An 18034-nucleotide genomic window follows, 5' to 3' on the forward strand; every position below is an offset into this window, starting at 1 on the left:
GTAACTTTCATTTTTGGATTTGGTAATATCCATGGAAACAATAATGTGGGACAAAATTTTGCAGCAAAAATAACTTTATAATACTATTTGGTAAAATTGGATGGTAATTTAGAAAACACAAGAGAAAAGATAATAAAATAAAAATAAACTAAATTACAAGATGGAGTCTTGGAGTATGGACCATTGATTATGGTAATAACTTTATAATACTATTTTCGATTTTATTAATTAACACAGTCTTTTATGCATGGAGTCTATGGAGCATGGATCATTATTAATAAATATTTATCGAACATTATTTAATAAAACTTAGAAGAATTGATTACTTTAAATAAAGCATAATACTCTAATTAACATTGGTTAATGAATTTGTATTCTTCAAAATTGATTAGTTGAGTCTTCAAAACAGATTGGGTGGCGGTGGGTGATGGCTGCACTATTCAAAATTGATTGCACAAAACACCATTTCTTTTATTTTTATTTATTCATTTATCTTTATTTTTTTAAATGCTAATTTTAAATTCAAATTGTACCCATTTCCCCCTATTTACATCACTTTGTAATTTGTTTGTAAATTATATCATATTGTAATTTGTTTGTAAATTTTATCATATTATAATTTGTATATGTAAATTGTAAATTTGATATCATTATCACCTTACTCATCTTTATTCAATTTAAATTATCCATTTCCTTGTTCCAATTTATTTTATAATTTCAAACTACATGCAAAAAAAACAAGGAAAAAAATCGTGAAACTGCGAAACCGAAACCGAAACCGTGAAATAGCCTCACGGTTCGGTTCCGGTTCCGTATTTCCCAAAACCGGAACCGGCGGTTTCGAACCGTGGGCACGTCTAGCCATGAGTAGGTTTCCCATTCACGCACTCTTGGAGGATGAATTGAACTATCAAGTTTTTCTTCTCTGGTGGATATTCAATATGTTTTCCCATATTTTTAATGCTGGACTGGAGTTGAAGAAATGAGACTATGAATCGATATTTATAGACTTAGTTAATGCATTTTGTATTGGCGGCAGATATATCTTTTGGTAGAATTTCATTTGCCGCCACTTTATATTTTTAGCGGCAGGCGTCACTTTAAATTTCTAGCGGTAGATGGTAATGTAACTAAACAAGAGTTCTCCACTGTATTTATTGCAATTAATTTTAGTTGAATACAACATGTTAAATTTTATAGATTGTCCATTAAATTTATTGCATTTAATTTCAGTTACTCTTTTCGGATTTTTTAATTTTGTTGTGTTAAATCAGATTGTAATTATTCCTTTATTACATAGACTTTACCAGAATATATAAAAAAACATGAATTAGATCGTATTAATAATTTAATTAAGTCCTAAAGAAATCAAGTTAAATAAATGACAGTTAATTGGAATCAAATTATTACAAGAAGAGAAAAAGAACAACATCACATCACTTTATCTACTTTATTACTAATCCCACTTAACTACTAAATACTCATTTCTTAATCTCCGTGCCGAAAACTAATGCCCCTACTACAAGGGGACGGAGGGAGTACTATTTTATTTCTGTAAGAAATTGGGTAAGAAATACTACAGTCGTGACACGATCATCATTTATCCTACAACGCAGAATACTTTCTTTTAGCCGCTATTCGGAGAAGAGTTTTTCTTCTAACTTTTAAAAGAGAGAAAATCTTATTTGATCATTTCTTTTTACAACTCTGTCCCTCCAAAATTAAATTTGATCATTTCTTATGTGTATGTGTGTGGATGGAGTAAGGGAATTTATACCGGTGGTGCGCGCGCAAGCAATGACAAAACACATAACACAATTAATAAGTCTAAATTAACCCAGTGTTAAAATTTTACTAAGAAGTAGTTGAACTTATCCAGAATATTATTGACTTCTTCAATACTGCCAAAACTAGTGTACGTGCCATTGCCGCCATTGCCACAGGTTTGCAATAAATTGCAATGGTATTTAAAATTTTAAAAAATAGAAAATAGGGATGATATATAAAACAAGACATAAACATAAATTTAGAAATGAAAGGGTATTTATAGTATTTTCGAAAGGGCTACATTAGTTCTATGATTGGACGCTCGAGATATTTTACTTGGTAGCTAGACTTCAACCTATTAACTTGCATATAATAAATTATTTGATTTGTATATGTCAATTGTCACACGTGCATATGCGAGAACGTATCCTCGTACCATTTAATTGATTGCACCATGTAAATAAGTTTTGGAGAGGGTAGTGTTCACTTTCTAATATAGAAATGAGATTTCACCAATGATGTAAATCACACCATACAATATCAAAATTTCATAATATGCAATCATGTGTTATTATGAATATTGAATGTTAGAATTTTAGGCTTCCACGTGACTAATTTAATGTGTATGACTATCTTACAGTTACCCAATTAAAGTGATCTATTAAAGATTAAAGTTTGAGCTAAAGTGTATTTATTTATTATGGAAATAAGTGTAGATACCATATGAGATTTTCTATTTGATGAGGGACCGAATAGAAAATAAAGGGGTTTATATTTAATATAAATATAAGCTAGGGTTATGGTCCCCAGATGTCAGAAGAACGTTCAATATCTCTGTATTCTTTCGGCAGACTATTATGAAGGACGTCTCTGATCGTTTGGAAGATCCATAGTCGCTGCAAAGCAATTCCGCTGTTTAATTCGTTATGGATCAAGGTACGCTTCCGCTTTACAGTTTATGCTCCTTATTCGTCGTTCTTGGTTAATCATCATAGAGAGCTTTATGTAATTGTTCACTCAATTATTCCAACAAGTTGTATCAGAGCCACTCTATTGATGATTCTCTGAGAATTAGAAAAGGAGAATTAAGGTTTTATGTTTGCGTTTCTTTTTTTTTTTGGATCAAGAAATTAAATTTCTTGATATTAGGGTTTTGCGATTCATTTTATAATTATGCATATATGACTGTCGTTTATTATGCATATATGACTGCCGTTTCGGAATCAATTCCCAAATTTGAGTTTTGGAAAAAGTATTTGCATATATGGCCGCCGTTGTTTTTGCTTAAGGAAATTTGAATTGAGCTTGAATATTGGAATTGATCATGGATGTGTTGATGGGTTCCTAATTGAAAGATATTTGTTTCCAAATTGATTGAGGAGATGCCGTGGATTCCAAATTGTTGTTTGGATTTGCAAAATTTAAATCTACTGACTAGATATTGAATTCTGTTTGGTTTTATATTTATCAAGCATGTCGAATGATTTATACGCATGTTGTGATTTTTTGTTGTTGAGTATGGATTTCTTTGGTTTAGGAATTGATTATTCAATTCGTATGTGTGATGCATGCGTGAAATCTTGTGATTGAGAATCTGGTGTTATGATTAATGGATTTATTTGGTTGATTTTGATGTTATTTTTGGTTGTTAGGTTAGTTGGTTATGATCTTGGGGAACATCAAAATTTGGATTTTATCGATTTTAATGAAAATTGAATTTGGAAAAATTATACGGAATCCCATTAGGGCAATTTGCGATTTGCTGGGGATTCATTGGACTGGCCGTCAGGATTCAACGACTTTCTGAGTTCGTGAGATATGCGAACCCAGTGACTCGTTGGCTAGCCACTGTATTCTAGAAAGTTATCAAGGACTTGCTTGCAAGCGTTTGTATTCAGTTTTAAAATAATAAATTTAAATTTTTTTGGGTACATCTCATGTTCCTTATTTTCTACTAATGAGTGTGTATTTTAATGCGGATATTAGTCGACCAAAAGGAAGATTAATACCTGGCACGAAATACACATATACTTGTGGTAATAAATACGTGACAATTATTCAGTTTTCTTGTGAGTGGTGTGATGCTAAAAGGTGGACGCTACTTAACAGGATCTTATTGTCAGTGTTTAACCACTGTAAGGAGGTTGCCATTTACAAGTTCATATTACTTTCAAAAGACTTGATGTGGATGTTGTGCTCGGAACCTCGTAATGTTTTACTAATGTTCAAAGTAGATTAGTCGAAGCTAGACGTTGCAAAAGTAACCTATCTTGTCTAGACTTCTTTATTGCGAATGTTAGGACGGTATCTGTGTTTGTATTTTAATGCGGATGTTAGTCGGCCAAAAGGAAGATTAATGTTTGGCACGGAATACATACATACCTGTGGTGATAAATACGTGATAATTATTCAGTGTTCATGTGAGTAGTGTGATGCCAAAAGGTGGACACTTCTTGACCGATCTTATTGTCAGTGTTTGATCACTACGATGAGGTTATCAATTACAAATTCATATTACTCTCAAAAGACTTGATATGGATGTTGTGCCGGTACCTCGAGATGTTACATTCTTATTTGAATTTTATTATATGAGCATGACAATTATTTCGGTTTTGTTCTCTGTTCATTTATGATGTCTGCTTCTGCGGTTTCTTCCAACATGAATAATATGTTAGTGTTGAATGGGTCAAATTTTAAGGATTGGAAAGATAATATTCTAATTACTCTGGGTTGCATGGATCTGGATTACGTGCTAAGGACCGAGCAATTTGTTTCTCGTATGGATAATAGTACTCTTGATCAAAGGAGAAACTATGAGAAATGAAAATGCTTGAATCGCGTAAGTCTAATGATCATTAAGTATAGCATCCTAGAAGCCTTTCGAGGCACTACATCTGAGAATATTACTAAGGTCAGTGAATACCTTCCCAAAATTAAGGAACGTTTTGCGAAAAACATTAAGGCTGAGACAAGCGTGCTTGATCTCAATAAAGTATAAGAGCAAGGGCAACATAAGGGAGCACATTATGAAAATGTCTTATGTTTCTTTACTTAAGCTTGAATTCTAAAGACTTGCTTGTGCATTTGGTGTTGCACATCTGGTCAGTATCTCAAGAAATAAAGTAAAGGGCATTAAGAAAAGTTTATTGAGAATGCTGCTAGGGATAAAGGTTCATCACAAAAGAAACAAAATAAGGATACTGATAGTTGTTTCGTTTGTGGTAAACAAGGATATATAAAGAAGAATTGTAAATATCACGCATGGCATGCAAAGGAAGTTACAATTCTTGTTTTGGTCTGTTTTGAAGTTAATTTGGATTTAATCCCTAATGATATTTAGTGGGTAGATTCTGGTGCTACTGCTCACATAAGGTTATCAATGTAAGACTATCTGAGCTACCGAAAGTCAATTGATGGCGAAAGATACATCTATGTGTGATATGACAAATCGGTGGAAGTATAGACTATTGGGCATTGTAGATTGTTATTAAAGACTGGAATTTTTTTCTGGTTTTTGAAGGACTCTATTGTACTGTCTTTAGACATAATTTGGTTTCTATTTCTGCTTTGGACAAATTTGGTTTCTCTTGTTCATTCAGAAATAGTAAAGTTCTTCCTTCAAATAATTTTAATATTGTGGGCACTGTTTCCTGAAGTGCATATAACAATCTTTGTATGCTCAATTATGTTACTTCATATTAAGAAGCTTTACATGTTGAGTCAAAAACATACCAAACATAAGAAATTAGGTGCCGACAGAGGTACAGACGTCCAAGAATTGATATATACGGACATTTGTGGTTCATTCCCTTTGGTTTCATGGAATGGTCAACAATATTTTATATCAAGTATAGACGACTGTTCTTATTATGGGTACATATATTTAACCAATGAAAAGTTTGAGGTTCTAGACAAGTTCAAAATATTCAGGGCTGATGTTGAGCTCCAACTCGACAAAGGCATTAAGAGAGTCAAATCTGGCCCGTGGTGGCGAATACTACTATAGAAATGACTGCTCAGGTGAACAATGTCAAAGACCTTTTGTCCTCTATTCGGAAGAGTGATCGTCCCTTAGTACACCATGTCGGGATCACACAGAATGAGTATTGTAGCTGAAAGACGAAATTGAGCTTTTAAAGATATGTGAAGGAGTGTGATTTATCATTCTTCTTTGTCACATTCGCTTTGGGAAGAGGCATTAAAGACTATAACATATATATTCTCATTTGGTCATCCAGAAAAAATTAGGGATTTTTTAAATTTTATGATCCCACAAAAGGAACTAATTTGGGACGAGATATATAGTATTCTTTGAGGATGTTGAGTTTGGGGGGAAGAATGTATTAAGGAACATTACTTTTGAGGAGGAGTCTGTATAGACACTTACTACTGCTTCTGGCATTGTTCAGGTATCAATTACTATCATTGAAGAAGAAACAGATTAAGAACCTCAAGATGATAATGTTGTAAACATTCAATCTCATGTGGATGATGTCATTTAAAGTCAATCTCAACAACCTCAATTAAGATTCTCATAAATGGTACCACAAATTCTATAAAGTAGTTCTTTCATTTGGATTCAGAAAGAATGCTATGGATGGTTGTGTGTATCACAAGTTCAGTGGGAGCAAATGCATCTTCTTGGGGAATATTGCACAACACCAAGAATCACTCTCGAAGAAATTTGAGGTGAAAGATCTTGGGAGAACCTCTTTTGTATTTAGAATCGAAATAAATTGAGATAGCTCTCGAGATATTCTTCGGTTGTCACAAAAAGGGATATATTGAAAAGTGCCTAAAGTATTTGAGATGCATAATCGCAAGTAAAGAAATACCTCTATGACTAAGGGAGACAAACCTAGTCTCATTCAATGCCATAAGATAAATCTTGAGACTTAGAAAATGCAGAAGGTTCCATATGCTTCGGCGATTGGGAGCCTAATGTGTGCTCAAGTATGTATTAGACCTAATTTGGTTTTAATTGTTTATATGTTGGGCAGATATCTCAATAACCCGACATGAATCATTAGGAAGCAACAAAACGGGTTATGAGATATTTACAGAGAACTAAGCATTACATGCTCGCATACAGAAAATCAGATCATTTGGAGAGATCTTTAGGCATTTTGATTCTGATTTTGTTAGATTCCAATACAGTAAATGATCCATTTTAGGTTACGTGTGTCTGTTGGCTGTGGAGCCATTTCGTGGAGAAGTGCTGAGCAAACACTTGTAGCTACTTCTGCCATGACAACAGAATTCGTAACTTGTTTTGGGCATCTAATTATTGAATATGACTGTGAAATTTTGTCACTAAGCTGCATATTGTTAAAGGTATTGAAAGACCACTAAAGTTATGTTGTGACAATAACCTTGCAGTATTGAATTCCAAACGACAAGAGCTCTGCTATGTCATAGTTTCTTGGTTGTAAATTAAAGTTCAGAATGGACAAATACCTATAGAGCATAAGGGAACGCATTTGATAGAAAATTCGTTCACTAAAGGACTAACACTCAAGGTCATTCATGGGCATGTAGCCCAAATAGGTGTTATGTTGTTTAAGGGTACTTCCGTTCAGTGGGAGTAATTTTGGTTATTGCTCTATATTGTGTTCTGAACATGAAGTTATAAACTCATGTTATTCTCTGCAGAAATAAAGTATCGTGTATTGTCCATTACTTTTGTAATTTGGTTTTAGTTTGATCTCACTAAGGATTTGGGAGGACCAGTTGGAAATAGACATGTATGATCACCTTGCATGAAATTTCCATGCTACACTCCATAATTGATCTGTTGTTGATTATATTTGCATATGTGATTATTGATGGGTTTAATCATGAAAAAATATGGTGACTGCCTCTTTAGTCCTATGCCGGTATGGTTGATAATAAGATTGTTCGGAAATACACTATGTGATAGCACTTTTGAGTGCTCATTCGGTTAGTACACATTTATTTGGTGGCATGTGTTTCCCAAGTGGGAGATTGTTAGAATTTTGGGCTTCCACATGACTAATTTAATGTGTATGGTTATCTTACAGTTGCCCAATTAAAGTGATCTATTAAAGATTAAAGTTTGGGCTAAAGTGTATTTATTTATTATGGAAATAAGTGTAGATACCATATGGGATTTTCTATTTGATGAGGGACCGAATAGAAAATAAAGGGGTTTATATTTGATATAAATATAAGCTAGGGTTATTGTCACGCCCGCATTTCCTAAGGATAGGAAGTACGGTGGACCGCGACTAGGGGAGGAATAAAGAAGCGGGGAAGAAAGGGGAGAACAGGAATATTTGACCCAAAAACATTTATTAAAAAGAAGTTCACTTCAAACATTGTACTAAGAAGACATTACTAAAGTTAATGTAAACAGAGTTAAATAAAAACAATGTATCGGATTACAAAGCAGCGGAAAAGACCAAAAGACAGATGATGCCGGGTATGACGACACGACACCATCCAAAAGACCAAGTAAAACACTCATTTGGCTTCCACTGCTCAACATCCGTCATCCCCATCGCCGCTCAACCTGCACATTAAGAAAACAACATGCAGGGCTGAGTACTTGTTGCACTCAGTGGACACACGCCAAAATCATAGTTTGTCATGCCACATCAGTGTAACCTTGGGGTTTTAAGTGTAAGAAAATAACCCAAGTACACAAAATATATTTCATAAATTCGACTGCGCAGTCATTTTCAGATATTGCCACCCTTATTCCCACCATCATACACTATCTGATCCAACGGTGACAAGGGGCGTGGCCACACCCCAGGTCAACTAGACCGGCCAACTTGCTCTCAGATGGCTCCCAGTCTCGTGTACACTAGCCTGAGGGTTCGCAGCCCAACAGACCCGAATTCGATTAAACATATGTGGTAAACCACTTCAGATAGGTTTCAAATCAAAACAATTGGCAAGACAAACAGTTCACCTCCATAAACATTTCCGGAACAAAGTCCGTATTTAAAGATAACCCACATAAAAGTAGGGTAGAAAAGCCCACCTCGATTGCTTAGCTTTTAAAACAGTTCCCTTCAACCACACTTCCCTCGAAACAGTCACCCTTTTGACAGATAAATAAATCATGATTAGAGTCAGGGTAGACGATGTTTAAACGACAATGCATGATTCCTACGTGGACGACTTCAACATCTAGCACGTTACACGTACACACACTTAACAACATGTTATAACAACACACAAAAAAAAACACGTCCGAAACACACCACGCACGCACCCGACACGCATACCACGTACCCAAGACGCGCACACGACACAAACACAACACTCAAACTCCCGGAACACCCACACTGCACAAACGGCTCACCTGGCTCGGAACAGGTTCGGGAAAAAGGCTCGGCGTCTCGGCCTGGCTCGGTACCTCGGCCGGCTGTCTCGGCCGCCTGTGTCTCGGCACCTCGGCCGACCATCTCGGCCGCCTGCTCGGCACCTCGGCCGACCGTCTCGGCCGTCTCGGCACCTCGGCCGACCATCTCGGCCGTCCGGCTCGGCACCTCGACCGACCGTCTCGGCCGCCTGCTCGGCACCTCGGCCGACCATCTCGGCCGCCTGCTCGGCACCTCGGCCGACCATCTCGGCCGCCTGCTCGGCACCTCGGCCGACCATCTCGGCCGTCTGCTCGGCACCTAGTTTACACCCCTTTTCCTCTGACCCCCGATTCTCAAACCCTATACGACAAACACACCACGCATTCTACATCCCAAAACACACCCAAACACCTAGGATCATCCCTTCCAGACTCTCCACAAATCTGCCCTAGGCTGAACCCTACAACTCTCGGCCAACACACACGAAAACTCTCGAACCAAACACTGATTCCTCCGAGCCATCTCTTGGCCAAACACACCCACATACATCACAAAAGCACAACACTCAGAAACCCAACCATTGCACATGAAAACATCACCCAAAAACATACAATTCGTGAATCTGCGCAGTTTACTTGCAAAAATCATAATAAAATCATACGACATCCAATGCAGCTGAAATTTACACGCCACACCGAAGACACATCCAAGTTCATACAGTTAAAATTTCGTACCAAAAGGAGATCGTTTGATCAGTCAAAAAGGGGTCGGAACCCACTGTCAGTTACCATAAAAAACATGCTTCACACAAACACATAATCCCACAACTTATTCAGCATCTAACCCCTCCAAAACGTCCTACATGCATGAATTCGAATTAAACGAGAGTTGAGGCCTTGTGTTACCTTTCCCGGATAGTTCAACGTAGTGAAAAAGCTTTACTTCCTCTTACGACTCCGATTCACGACGAAGGGGGGTATCACCTTGAGGAATCCAAGACGATGATGAGAGGGAGTGAAAGGGGAAAGGTAAACCAAGAGGGAGGAGGGCGAGAGAACTTACCGGTGAGAGAGCAACTTCGCGAAAGAGAGAGATGAGAGATTGAGAGAGACCGAAGAGAGAAAAAGATTGGAAAAAGGGGAATGAATCGGTTAAGAGGGAGTGGGGGAGGTTGAGAAATTAGTGGGGAGAGAGGGAGGGTTTTCGAAAAAGAGAGAGGGAGAGGGAGAGAAAAACCGAGAGAGAGGGGGGGGTTTAATTTATTAATTAAGATATTAATTTGCTTTTCAAATAACCATAAAACTAAATATTCACACCCATAAATAATATAAAACAAATAAAACATACCACACCATATCTTAAACAAGATATACACAAAAATTTCATTCCTTAAAAAAAACAACATTTTCGGATATTACAGTTATGGTCCCCAGACGTAAGAAGAACGTTCAATATCTATGTATTCTCTCGGCAGACTATTGTGAAGGACGTCTCTGATCGTTTGGAAGATCCATAGCCGCTGCAAAACAATTCCGCTGTTCAATTCGTTATGGATCAAGGTACGCTTCCGCTTAACAGTTTATGCTTCTTCTTCGTCGTTCTTGGTTAATCATCATAGAGAGCTTTATGTAATTGTTCACTCAATTATTCCGATATATAAAACAAGATATAAACATAAATTTAGAAATGAAAGGGTATTTATAGTATTTTCGAAAGGGCTACATTAGTTCTATGATTGAACGCTCGAGATATTTTACTTGGTAGCTAGACTTCAACCTATTAACTTGCATATAATAAATTATTTGATTTGTATATGTCAATTGTCACACGTGCATATGCGAGAACGTATCCTCGTACCATTTAATTGATTGCACCATGTAAATAAGTTTTGGAGAGGGTAGTGTTCACTTTTTAATATAGAAATGAGATTTCACCAATGATGTAAATCACACCATACAATATCAAAATTTCATAATATGCAATCATGTGTTATTATGAATATTGAATCCTTAAATGGAATCCGACCTCACACACTATAATGAATGATCTCATAGTTTAATCGACCACTCAATTATGTTATAGGGATTAAATTATATTAAATACCATCTCAATATAGTCATATGTATATATGTGAGAGCCTTATTTTTTATAACACAAACAAAACTAAAACAGTAATATTTCTCATGATGGTCACCAAAATAGTATACTATAATTAATGGAGTACATTTCTTGTCACAGTTGCTACTAACTACTATTTGGAAAGAAAATAATAAATAAAGGAACTTTTCAACGTACACATGGAAACATATTTAATATGAAAGAAAAGGTTAAAAATTTAAAAATAGAAGTGCGAATTATGAGAAATTTTTTAAAAAATTAATCTACTATTAATATACATTTTTATAATACGTTTTAGACCCTAATTAGCAGTACGAATGGCGAAACAAAGTTAGGTTAAAAGATGTCCACTATGTTGTCAATTAATAGCTCATTTAACTGGAAATTTTTTTCTTAAACACCATCTATAAATTGAGCACCGCCTCCATTATTAATTTTATCCAGCCATATCTACAATTCATAATCCTTCTCTCTCTCTCCATACCTTCTTCTCTCCTTTTCTCACTATATCTCTCTAAAGATGGATAAGAAAGCATGCAAATCTATAGATGTTGAAGTGAGGAAAGGGCCATGGACTATGGAAGAGGATCTCATTCTCATGAACTACATTGCGAATCACGGCGAAGGCGTTTGGAACTCTCTAGCTCGATCCGCAGGTAAATTAAACACATATATGTATATAATGTGTATTTTTCAAGAGTTGCAAATATTTTTATACAAACAAAACCCTAATGGTTTTTTTTGGTGTTTTATATTTGAAGGGCTAAAGCGGACTGGAAAAAGCTGTCGTCTCCGGTGGCTTAACTACCTCAGGCCGGATGTTCGACGTGGAAACATCACACCGGAGGAGCAGCTTCTGATTATGGAGCTGCATGCTAAGTGGGGAAATAGGTATGTCCTATTTATTTTTTCGGTAGGGTTTTTATTTTAAAATGGCAGTGTTTAAATTTGAAATGGAAAAAAAATGGTAGGTTGTTAGTAGTTTTTTCGTCTACGAATTTGATCATCAACCGTCTACTTTTTTTTATCACTTTATTGTGTTACAATTTGGGCTTATTATAATTAGATTTTAGAGAGAGAGGACGAAATCACCAAGTTCTAAACGTGAGGAATTTAAGTACTCGGCCGCAAATTTTTTTTTAAGAAACATGCGATTTAATTTGTAGTTTATGGCAATCCAACCCATACCTTTCTTGAACAATTATTGTCCAATAGGTTTGAATAGCCTTGTTAGTCCGATAATTATAGAGGTTAAAATATGATTTATTTTAGTTATTTTTAGCAATTCATTTTCTTGGTTATCATTCTTTTTTATTTTAATTTTTATATAGTGCCTTAATTTGAAAAAAGAAGAAGATAATATTTGGTAAGTTAGTGCTGAAAAGGAAGGTTGTGAGAGGAGAAGCGAAAGAGATTGGGGTATGGAAGTTTTTTCATTTATAGGAGAACCATTTTTAATAAATCACATGTTTACACCTTCAACCAATTGGATGAGATGCTCCCATTTGCTTCTTTATTATCTTGAAATTGACATCTGCACATAATGTTTTGCCCTTTTTCAACAAAAGCCCCCCTCAAAAATTTTAACATTAATTTTCATTTTAACCTTTTTTATTGTAAAAATTGCATCTTAGGTGAAACGGGTACTTCCTACTTTTTAATATCCATTTGATAATAAGGTGAACCGAGAGAGAGAGAGAGAGAGAGAGAGAGAGAGAGAGAGAGAGAGAGAGAGAGAGAGAGAGAGAGAGAGAGAGAGAGAGAGAGAGAGAGAGAGAGAGAGAGAGAGAGAGAGAGAGAGAGAGAGAGGGGTTATTTAGCCCTCAATGAGAAGTTTTGCAATATTTTCCATAAAGGAAGCTTTTTGAGAAGGTTTGTAATATTTGAAAATGGGAATTTCTTAAAGTGTTTTCATTGAGGGAAAAAAGAATTTTCGAGCCGCTTTAAATAATTGTAGTTTTTTATGTAAAAAGTTTCCAATTTAGAGATGGTGAGTGAATGCAAAGATTTACTAACCTGTGAGGAGAGAATCAAAGATGAGATGCCACACTTTCTACGTTTTTTGTTTGATTGAAAAAATAAAACACATTTTTAAAAAAGAAAAGAAAGAAAAGGAATATTTTCGAGGGGTGTTGATACACATGCACTCGTAATACTTGGTAGTAGTATTAGTTTTTTCTTACAAATGTTTTTCAATTTGGAGAGACTTCCCTTCAACAATTACTTTAAATAAATAGGGATGCCAACAAACTTCGATTTCAGCCGTAGAACATGGCTTGCCGATAAAAAAAATTCATGTGTTGATGCATTTTTTTTGAAATATTTCCTATTAATATAGTGGCCCATGGTGGAAACTATTTTATCTCGTTTTACACGTGTTACTATGTTTTCATACAATAAAATGTTCAAAGGTGTAATCTATGGAAGTGGTAGCTGTCCCATCAACTTTATAAAAACCATATATCATAAGATATAACAAGAAAAACTATATTTTTGTGCATGATTCTATGGCTATATAGCTATATCTATACACATACATATGCGTGATCTTAGAAAAGAAAATTGCAAGTAGAAAAAAAAGACCAAAAGTGGCCCACGATTGATATCAATTTGACCAATCTTAATACTTATTTACTACTCTAGTTTCACGGTAAGAAATTTGTGATATTTCACGTGGCTTTGTACTTTATATACTCCATTATACAATACTTGAAAACGATGAAATATTATCAAGTGGTAGCTAATTTGGGTAGTGATTAAATATTTTTGTGAATATAGGTGGTCAAAGATTGCAAAGCATTTACCCGGAAGAACAGACAACGAGATAAAGAATTATTGGAGGACTCGGATTCAGAAGCATATCAAGCAAGCGGAGAACTCCAACGATCAAGCTAGCACTAGCCATGTCTCGAGCTCATGCCCTCCGGACCATACAGTTGAATCCTACTCGCCACCTTCTTTTAATGGCAATAATGTGGAACCACCACAAGGTCATTTTCCGACCGAACAAAACGAAAACCTCTGGAGTGTGGAAGATCTATGGTCCTTGCAGTTACTCAACGGGTACTGAGTCAGACCTCGTTGACTCAATGGGCCCCGCTATCACCTTCGTATATAAAGTAGTTAAATTTCCTCCCTAGTACTACTTCCTTCTTCCATTTTATATAGTTCTTGAATTAAGGGGCGACGTGTAATTTAAATATGATGTGATGAAATATGAAGTTAGGCGCATTTATAATAATACTATATAAATATAATATACTAAAGGATGAGGAACGGTTACATATATTGTACATTAAAGTATGATGAGCTTTGATGAGTAAAGGGTTTTCCTTTTCTTTTTAATTTTTTCTCACATTTAAATATACACATACTATTATAAACAAGTGTTGAGATTAGGACAATTAGTACTTTTGGTACTACTTAGTCTTCTTCAAACAATGATTAATCCTACTATTATAATGATTGAGGGCTGATTGTTTCTTTCTTTGGTTTAATTCTTTGTAACTATGTAGTATGTCTCTTTTGGAATTAGCTTTACACTTAAGAATATACTTTAATTATGAACTCCCCCATCTTAACGTGCTGTCTTAATCAAATTTGAAAGCTGACCTTTTGTTGTCGATCTTATCCTTCATAAAGTGGAATGCTAATGAAATGCATTTGTGAAATTATGGTTGAAATGAATCATGCGGGAAACAAATACCAAACTGAAATGAGGAGAAATAGCCACGTGGAAAGGTAATGAAGCTATATATGGCAAAATTGAATATCTACTTTCTATATATGTCTATATTTGTTCATTGCCATCCCACTTCGAAATATGACTGCTACCCAATTCTCTACCTCATTTTCGGAATGTGGTCCCCCCTTTTTACTATAATTATAATTTGGCAATTTATTTTATAGAATCAAATAAAAAAATTATATAGGTTCAATTTATGAAATTAAATTAAATCGTCAATTTTGAATTTAATCTAGAGCCATAGTTATATTAAATACAAACCCATAGTCATTGTTTATAATATAACACCAAGTCCAATAATTTAATTTATAAAGTTCCAATTTCCAGGCGGCCCAAATATAAAATAAAGAAATGAGCTTAATCTCTAGGATTTATCCTTACTTGCATGCATCTTTCTCTCTTAATTCTTTTTCTCTCTAAGCAAGTCACCATTACCACGCACATGATTTCCCCTTCACCAGTTTTAATGAAAATTTAAGGGCTCGTCCATAGCGTTTTCGCCTACGAGGAAAAATTAGGGTCTTTTTGCGACTTGGAGAAGTCGGTTGCTCCTCTCACCCACGAGATTTGCTGAAAGTTGAACTTTTAAAGACCTCCGGATTTAATCTTGAAGTCATGTTTGGTATGATGAAATGCAATGTGATTCTTATTTTCCGAAGTATTTAATATTCTCAATAAAAAATAGAGTAAATAAGAAATGAAATTTGAGCCACTAGCATTCTTTTAGCGCACATGTTTATAGTGTGAAATTGAAAGAAAGTTTAAGGCAGCACGTGAAGGATAAGTAACTGTCATATGGGGGATCGGCTATAACTTCATGGAAAAAAAATTATACTCACCAATTAGTGTAGTCACCATATTGAATATTTCGAAGGGAATAAATCTACAAATGGGTGAAAGTTATATAGACACAAGCGTGATACAATGTTAAATATAAAGAGAATCAAATTATGCATGTAACTTGGCATAGGGGTTGAGTGATTTATGGCTCCTGTCAAAGGTTTTAGATTCGAATTAATTGTGACATAGTTTTTAAATTTCTATTCGTTTGTTTATTAAAAAAAGAGAGATTCAAATTAAAATACGTGCTGAACTCTTATGTTGGTAGTTGAATGATGATTTGTATGAAAAGATGAAAAAGGTGTACGAGAGGAGAATATGTATGAAGTTTTACGAGAATATAGTACGTTAATAAAAATGAAAACTTACTTGAAAAATCTAAAATTTTGAACAAATTTTGATTTCATCCACAATTTGGAAAATCAGCCTTAAAATACATAAATTTTAACTTTTTCATTTTTACAAGGTCGAGAACGCCCATAAATTTTATCATTTGTTTTAACAAATTTAATAAATAATTCAATCATGTCATCAATTTAAAAACCCACGTATACCAAATCAACAATATAACATATAGGAAATTAGAATATTTTATCACGAAAAAAACTTAGCAAAATATAGTAATTTTACAACTAAACAGAACTTGACCAAAATTAATGATTTTTCCACCCATTTTCCCCTAAAAATGCCATATCAAAGTACTCCTATAATCCAACTTGGAGGTATTGAATGTCCATTTTATGCATGATACTATATAGTTAAAATAGAGTAACAAAGACCATTTAATTTGCCAGCTGGAAATTTGGGCATTCGAATAATTGTATTGTAAGATGTGATGATCTTCTTAATGTTTTGGGTTTATAATGGGCCCTAATGGGCCTAAAATATCGTGTGGAGTGTGGGCCACAATGGACCATAATTAGAATACTAAGCAACACATAAGTACAATTTATTTTATTATTGTGTTCGAAATAAAAGTAAATTGCATGTAAATTGATGGATCCATTAACATTTATAAACACTTTATGTTAATCAGCATTAATTTTGTTAGACTTCAGATCTAAGGAAGTACTTTAAAAGTATACTAAATAATGCACCAATGGTTGTTAGCATGTGTTCGATTTGAAATACATATATCGCTCTCATTGAATATCGTTTTCAATGATTTTGTTGGATATAAAGTCGATATCAAAATTTCCACCAAACAAATCTTTCCGAACCATTTGTAGTTGATTGTCACCTATTATTTGCAACATGACAAGATTTGAGAATATTCTTCATAATAACATTGAATTTACTTTATCATAATATTAGAGTTATGTATAATAGCATAAATTTTATTTCATCATTAAGTTTTGGGCCGGTGAATGACTATTTTATTTCATCAAATCCTTTTCTTCACCAAACTCCACGACCACATAAAATACACATTGACATACAGTGATTGACCAACAAGCATTTCATGTTAAAACCTCGACACAAACACACTGATACGAGCATTATTTAGTTAGTTAAATTAGAAATTTGCGTATCTTTTCCACATCTTTGTTTATTTGCGTATCTTTTTCATATCTTTATTTTCTTGTTAAGTAAGTTAGTTATTAGCATCATAAATAGGAGTTATTGTAATCATTTGAAAAATCAATCAAAAATATATCAATATTATCGTTCATTCTCTTCTCCAAGTGAGAAAACCGTCGTGCTCGACGGGCACTCGCCCGCGACAAACATTTATCGATCGCCGATCTACGAACGCCGATAAGCCCGATAGGAGGTTTATCCTATCAAATTGGTGCTTTCATTGAGAGCCGACCCTCCCACCATCTCGAACCGAAGCTACACCGCTGCCTGACGGAAACCACTCCGCGCACAGCAACTACTTTGGTTGTCGAGACCCGTCTGTCCGCCGGACAACTCTACTTCTGCAACGCCCGACGGGAAGGATTCTCACCTGCGGCATTGAAGTCAGACGATCATCATCCACCACAGCAACGCCTCAATCCATCAACATGTCATACGCATTCGCCGACCACCACCATATGTCATGCAGCTACACCGAAGTTGGGCGCCGTGCAAAATACCACCGGGATACGCAACCGCCTCACCAAATGGAGTCGGTCCAGATCCGCCACCCTACCTGTTGGGATCCTCCCGGTAACCGATCACTCCAGGATTTCGATCCCTATGACCCTCCACCGATGCGACAACCCTCTTGTTGGGAACCACTGCC

The 18034-nt window shown here is 35.3% G+C and overlaps 1 protein-coding gene across 1 annotated transcript; it reads left to right on the forward strand.

The window, feature by feature from the left end:
• The first annotated feature begins 11641 nt into the window (after positions 1-11641).
• LOC121775594 (myb-related protein 340-like) lies at positions 11642-14564 on the forward strand. The gene is made up of 3 exons (XM_042172698.1): positions 11642-11875; positions 11981-12110; positions 13998-14564. Exons 1-3 carry the CDS (start codon positions 11740-11742, stop codon positions 14287-14289), a joined length of 558 nt encoding a protein of 185 aa, XP_042028632.1. The 5' UTR covers positions 11642-11739; the 3' UTR covers positions 14290-14564.
• The last annotated feature ends 3470 nt before the right edge of the window (positions 14565-18034 follow it).

This window comes from Salvia splendens, chromosome 17 (genome assembly GCF_004379255.2).
Source record: "Salvia splendens isolate huo1 chromosome 17, SspV2, whole genome shotgun sequence".
NCBI classification, from domain to species: Eukaryota; Viridiplantae; Streptophyta; class Magnoliopsida; order Lamiales; family Lamiaceae; genus Salvia; species Salvia splendens.

What these genes read in the sequence shown, in the direction of transcription:
- LOC121775594 (XM_042172698.1), top strand. Translation starts at nt 11,740, where the DNA reads ATGGATAAGAAAGCATGCAAATCTATAGATGTTGAAGTGAGGAAAGGG. An exon ending in CTCTCTAGCTCGATCCGCAG is followed by an intron (nt 11,876 to 11,980) that starts GTAAATTAAACA and finishes TTATATTTGAAG; the next exon opens with GGCTAAAGCGGACTGGAAAA. An exon ending in CATGCTAAGTGGGGAAATAG is followed by an intron (nt 12,111 to 13,997) that starts GTATGTCCTATT and finishes TTGTGAATATAG; the next exon opens with GTGGTCAAAGATTGCAAAGC.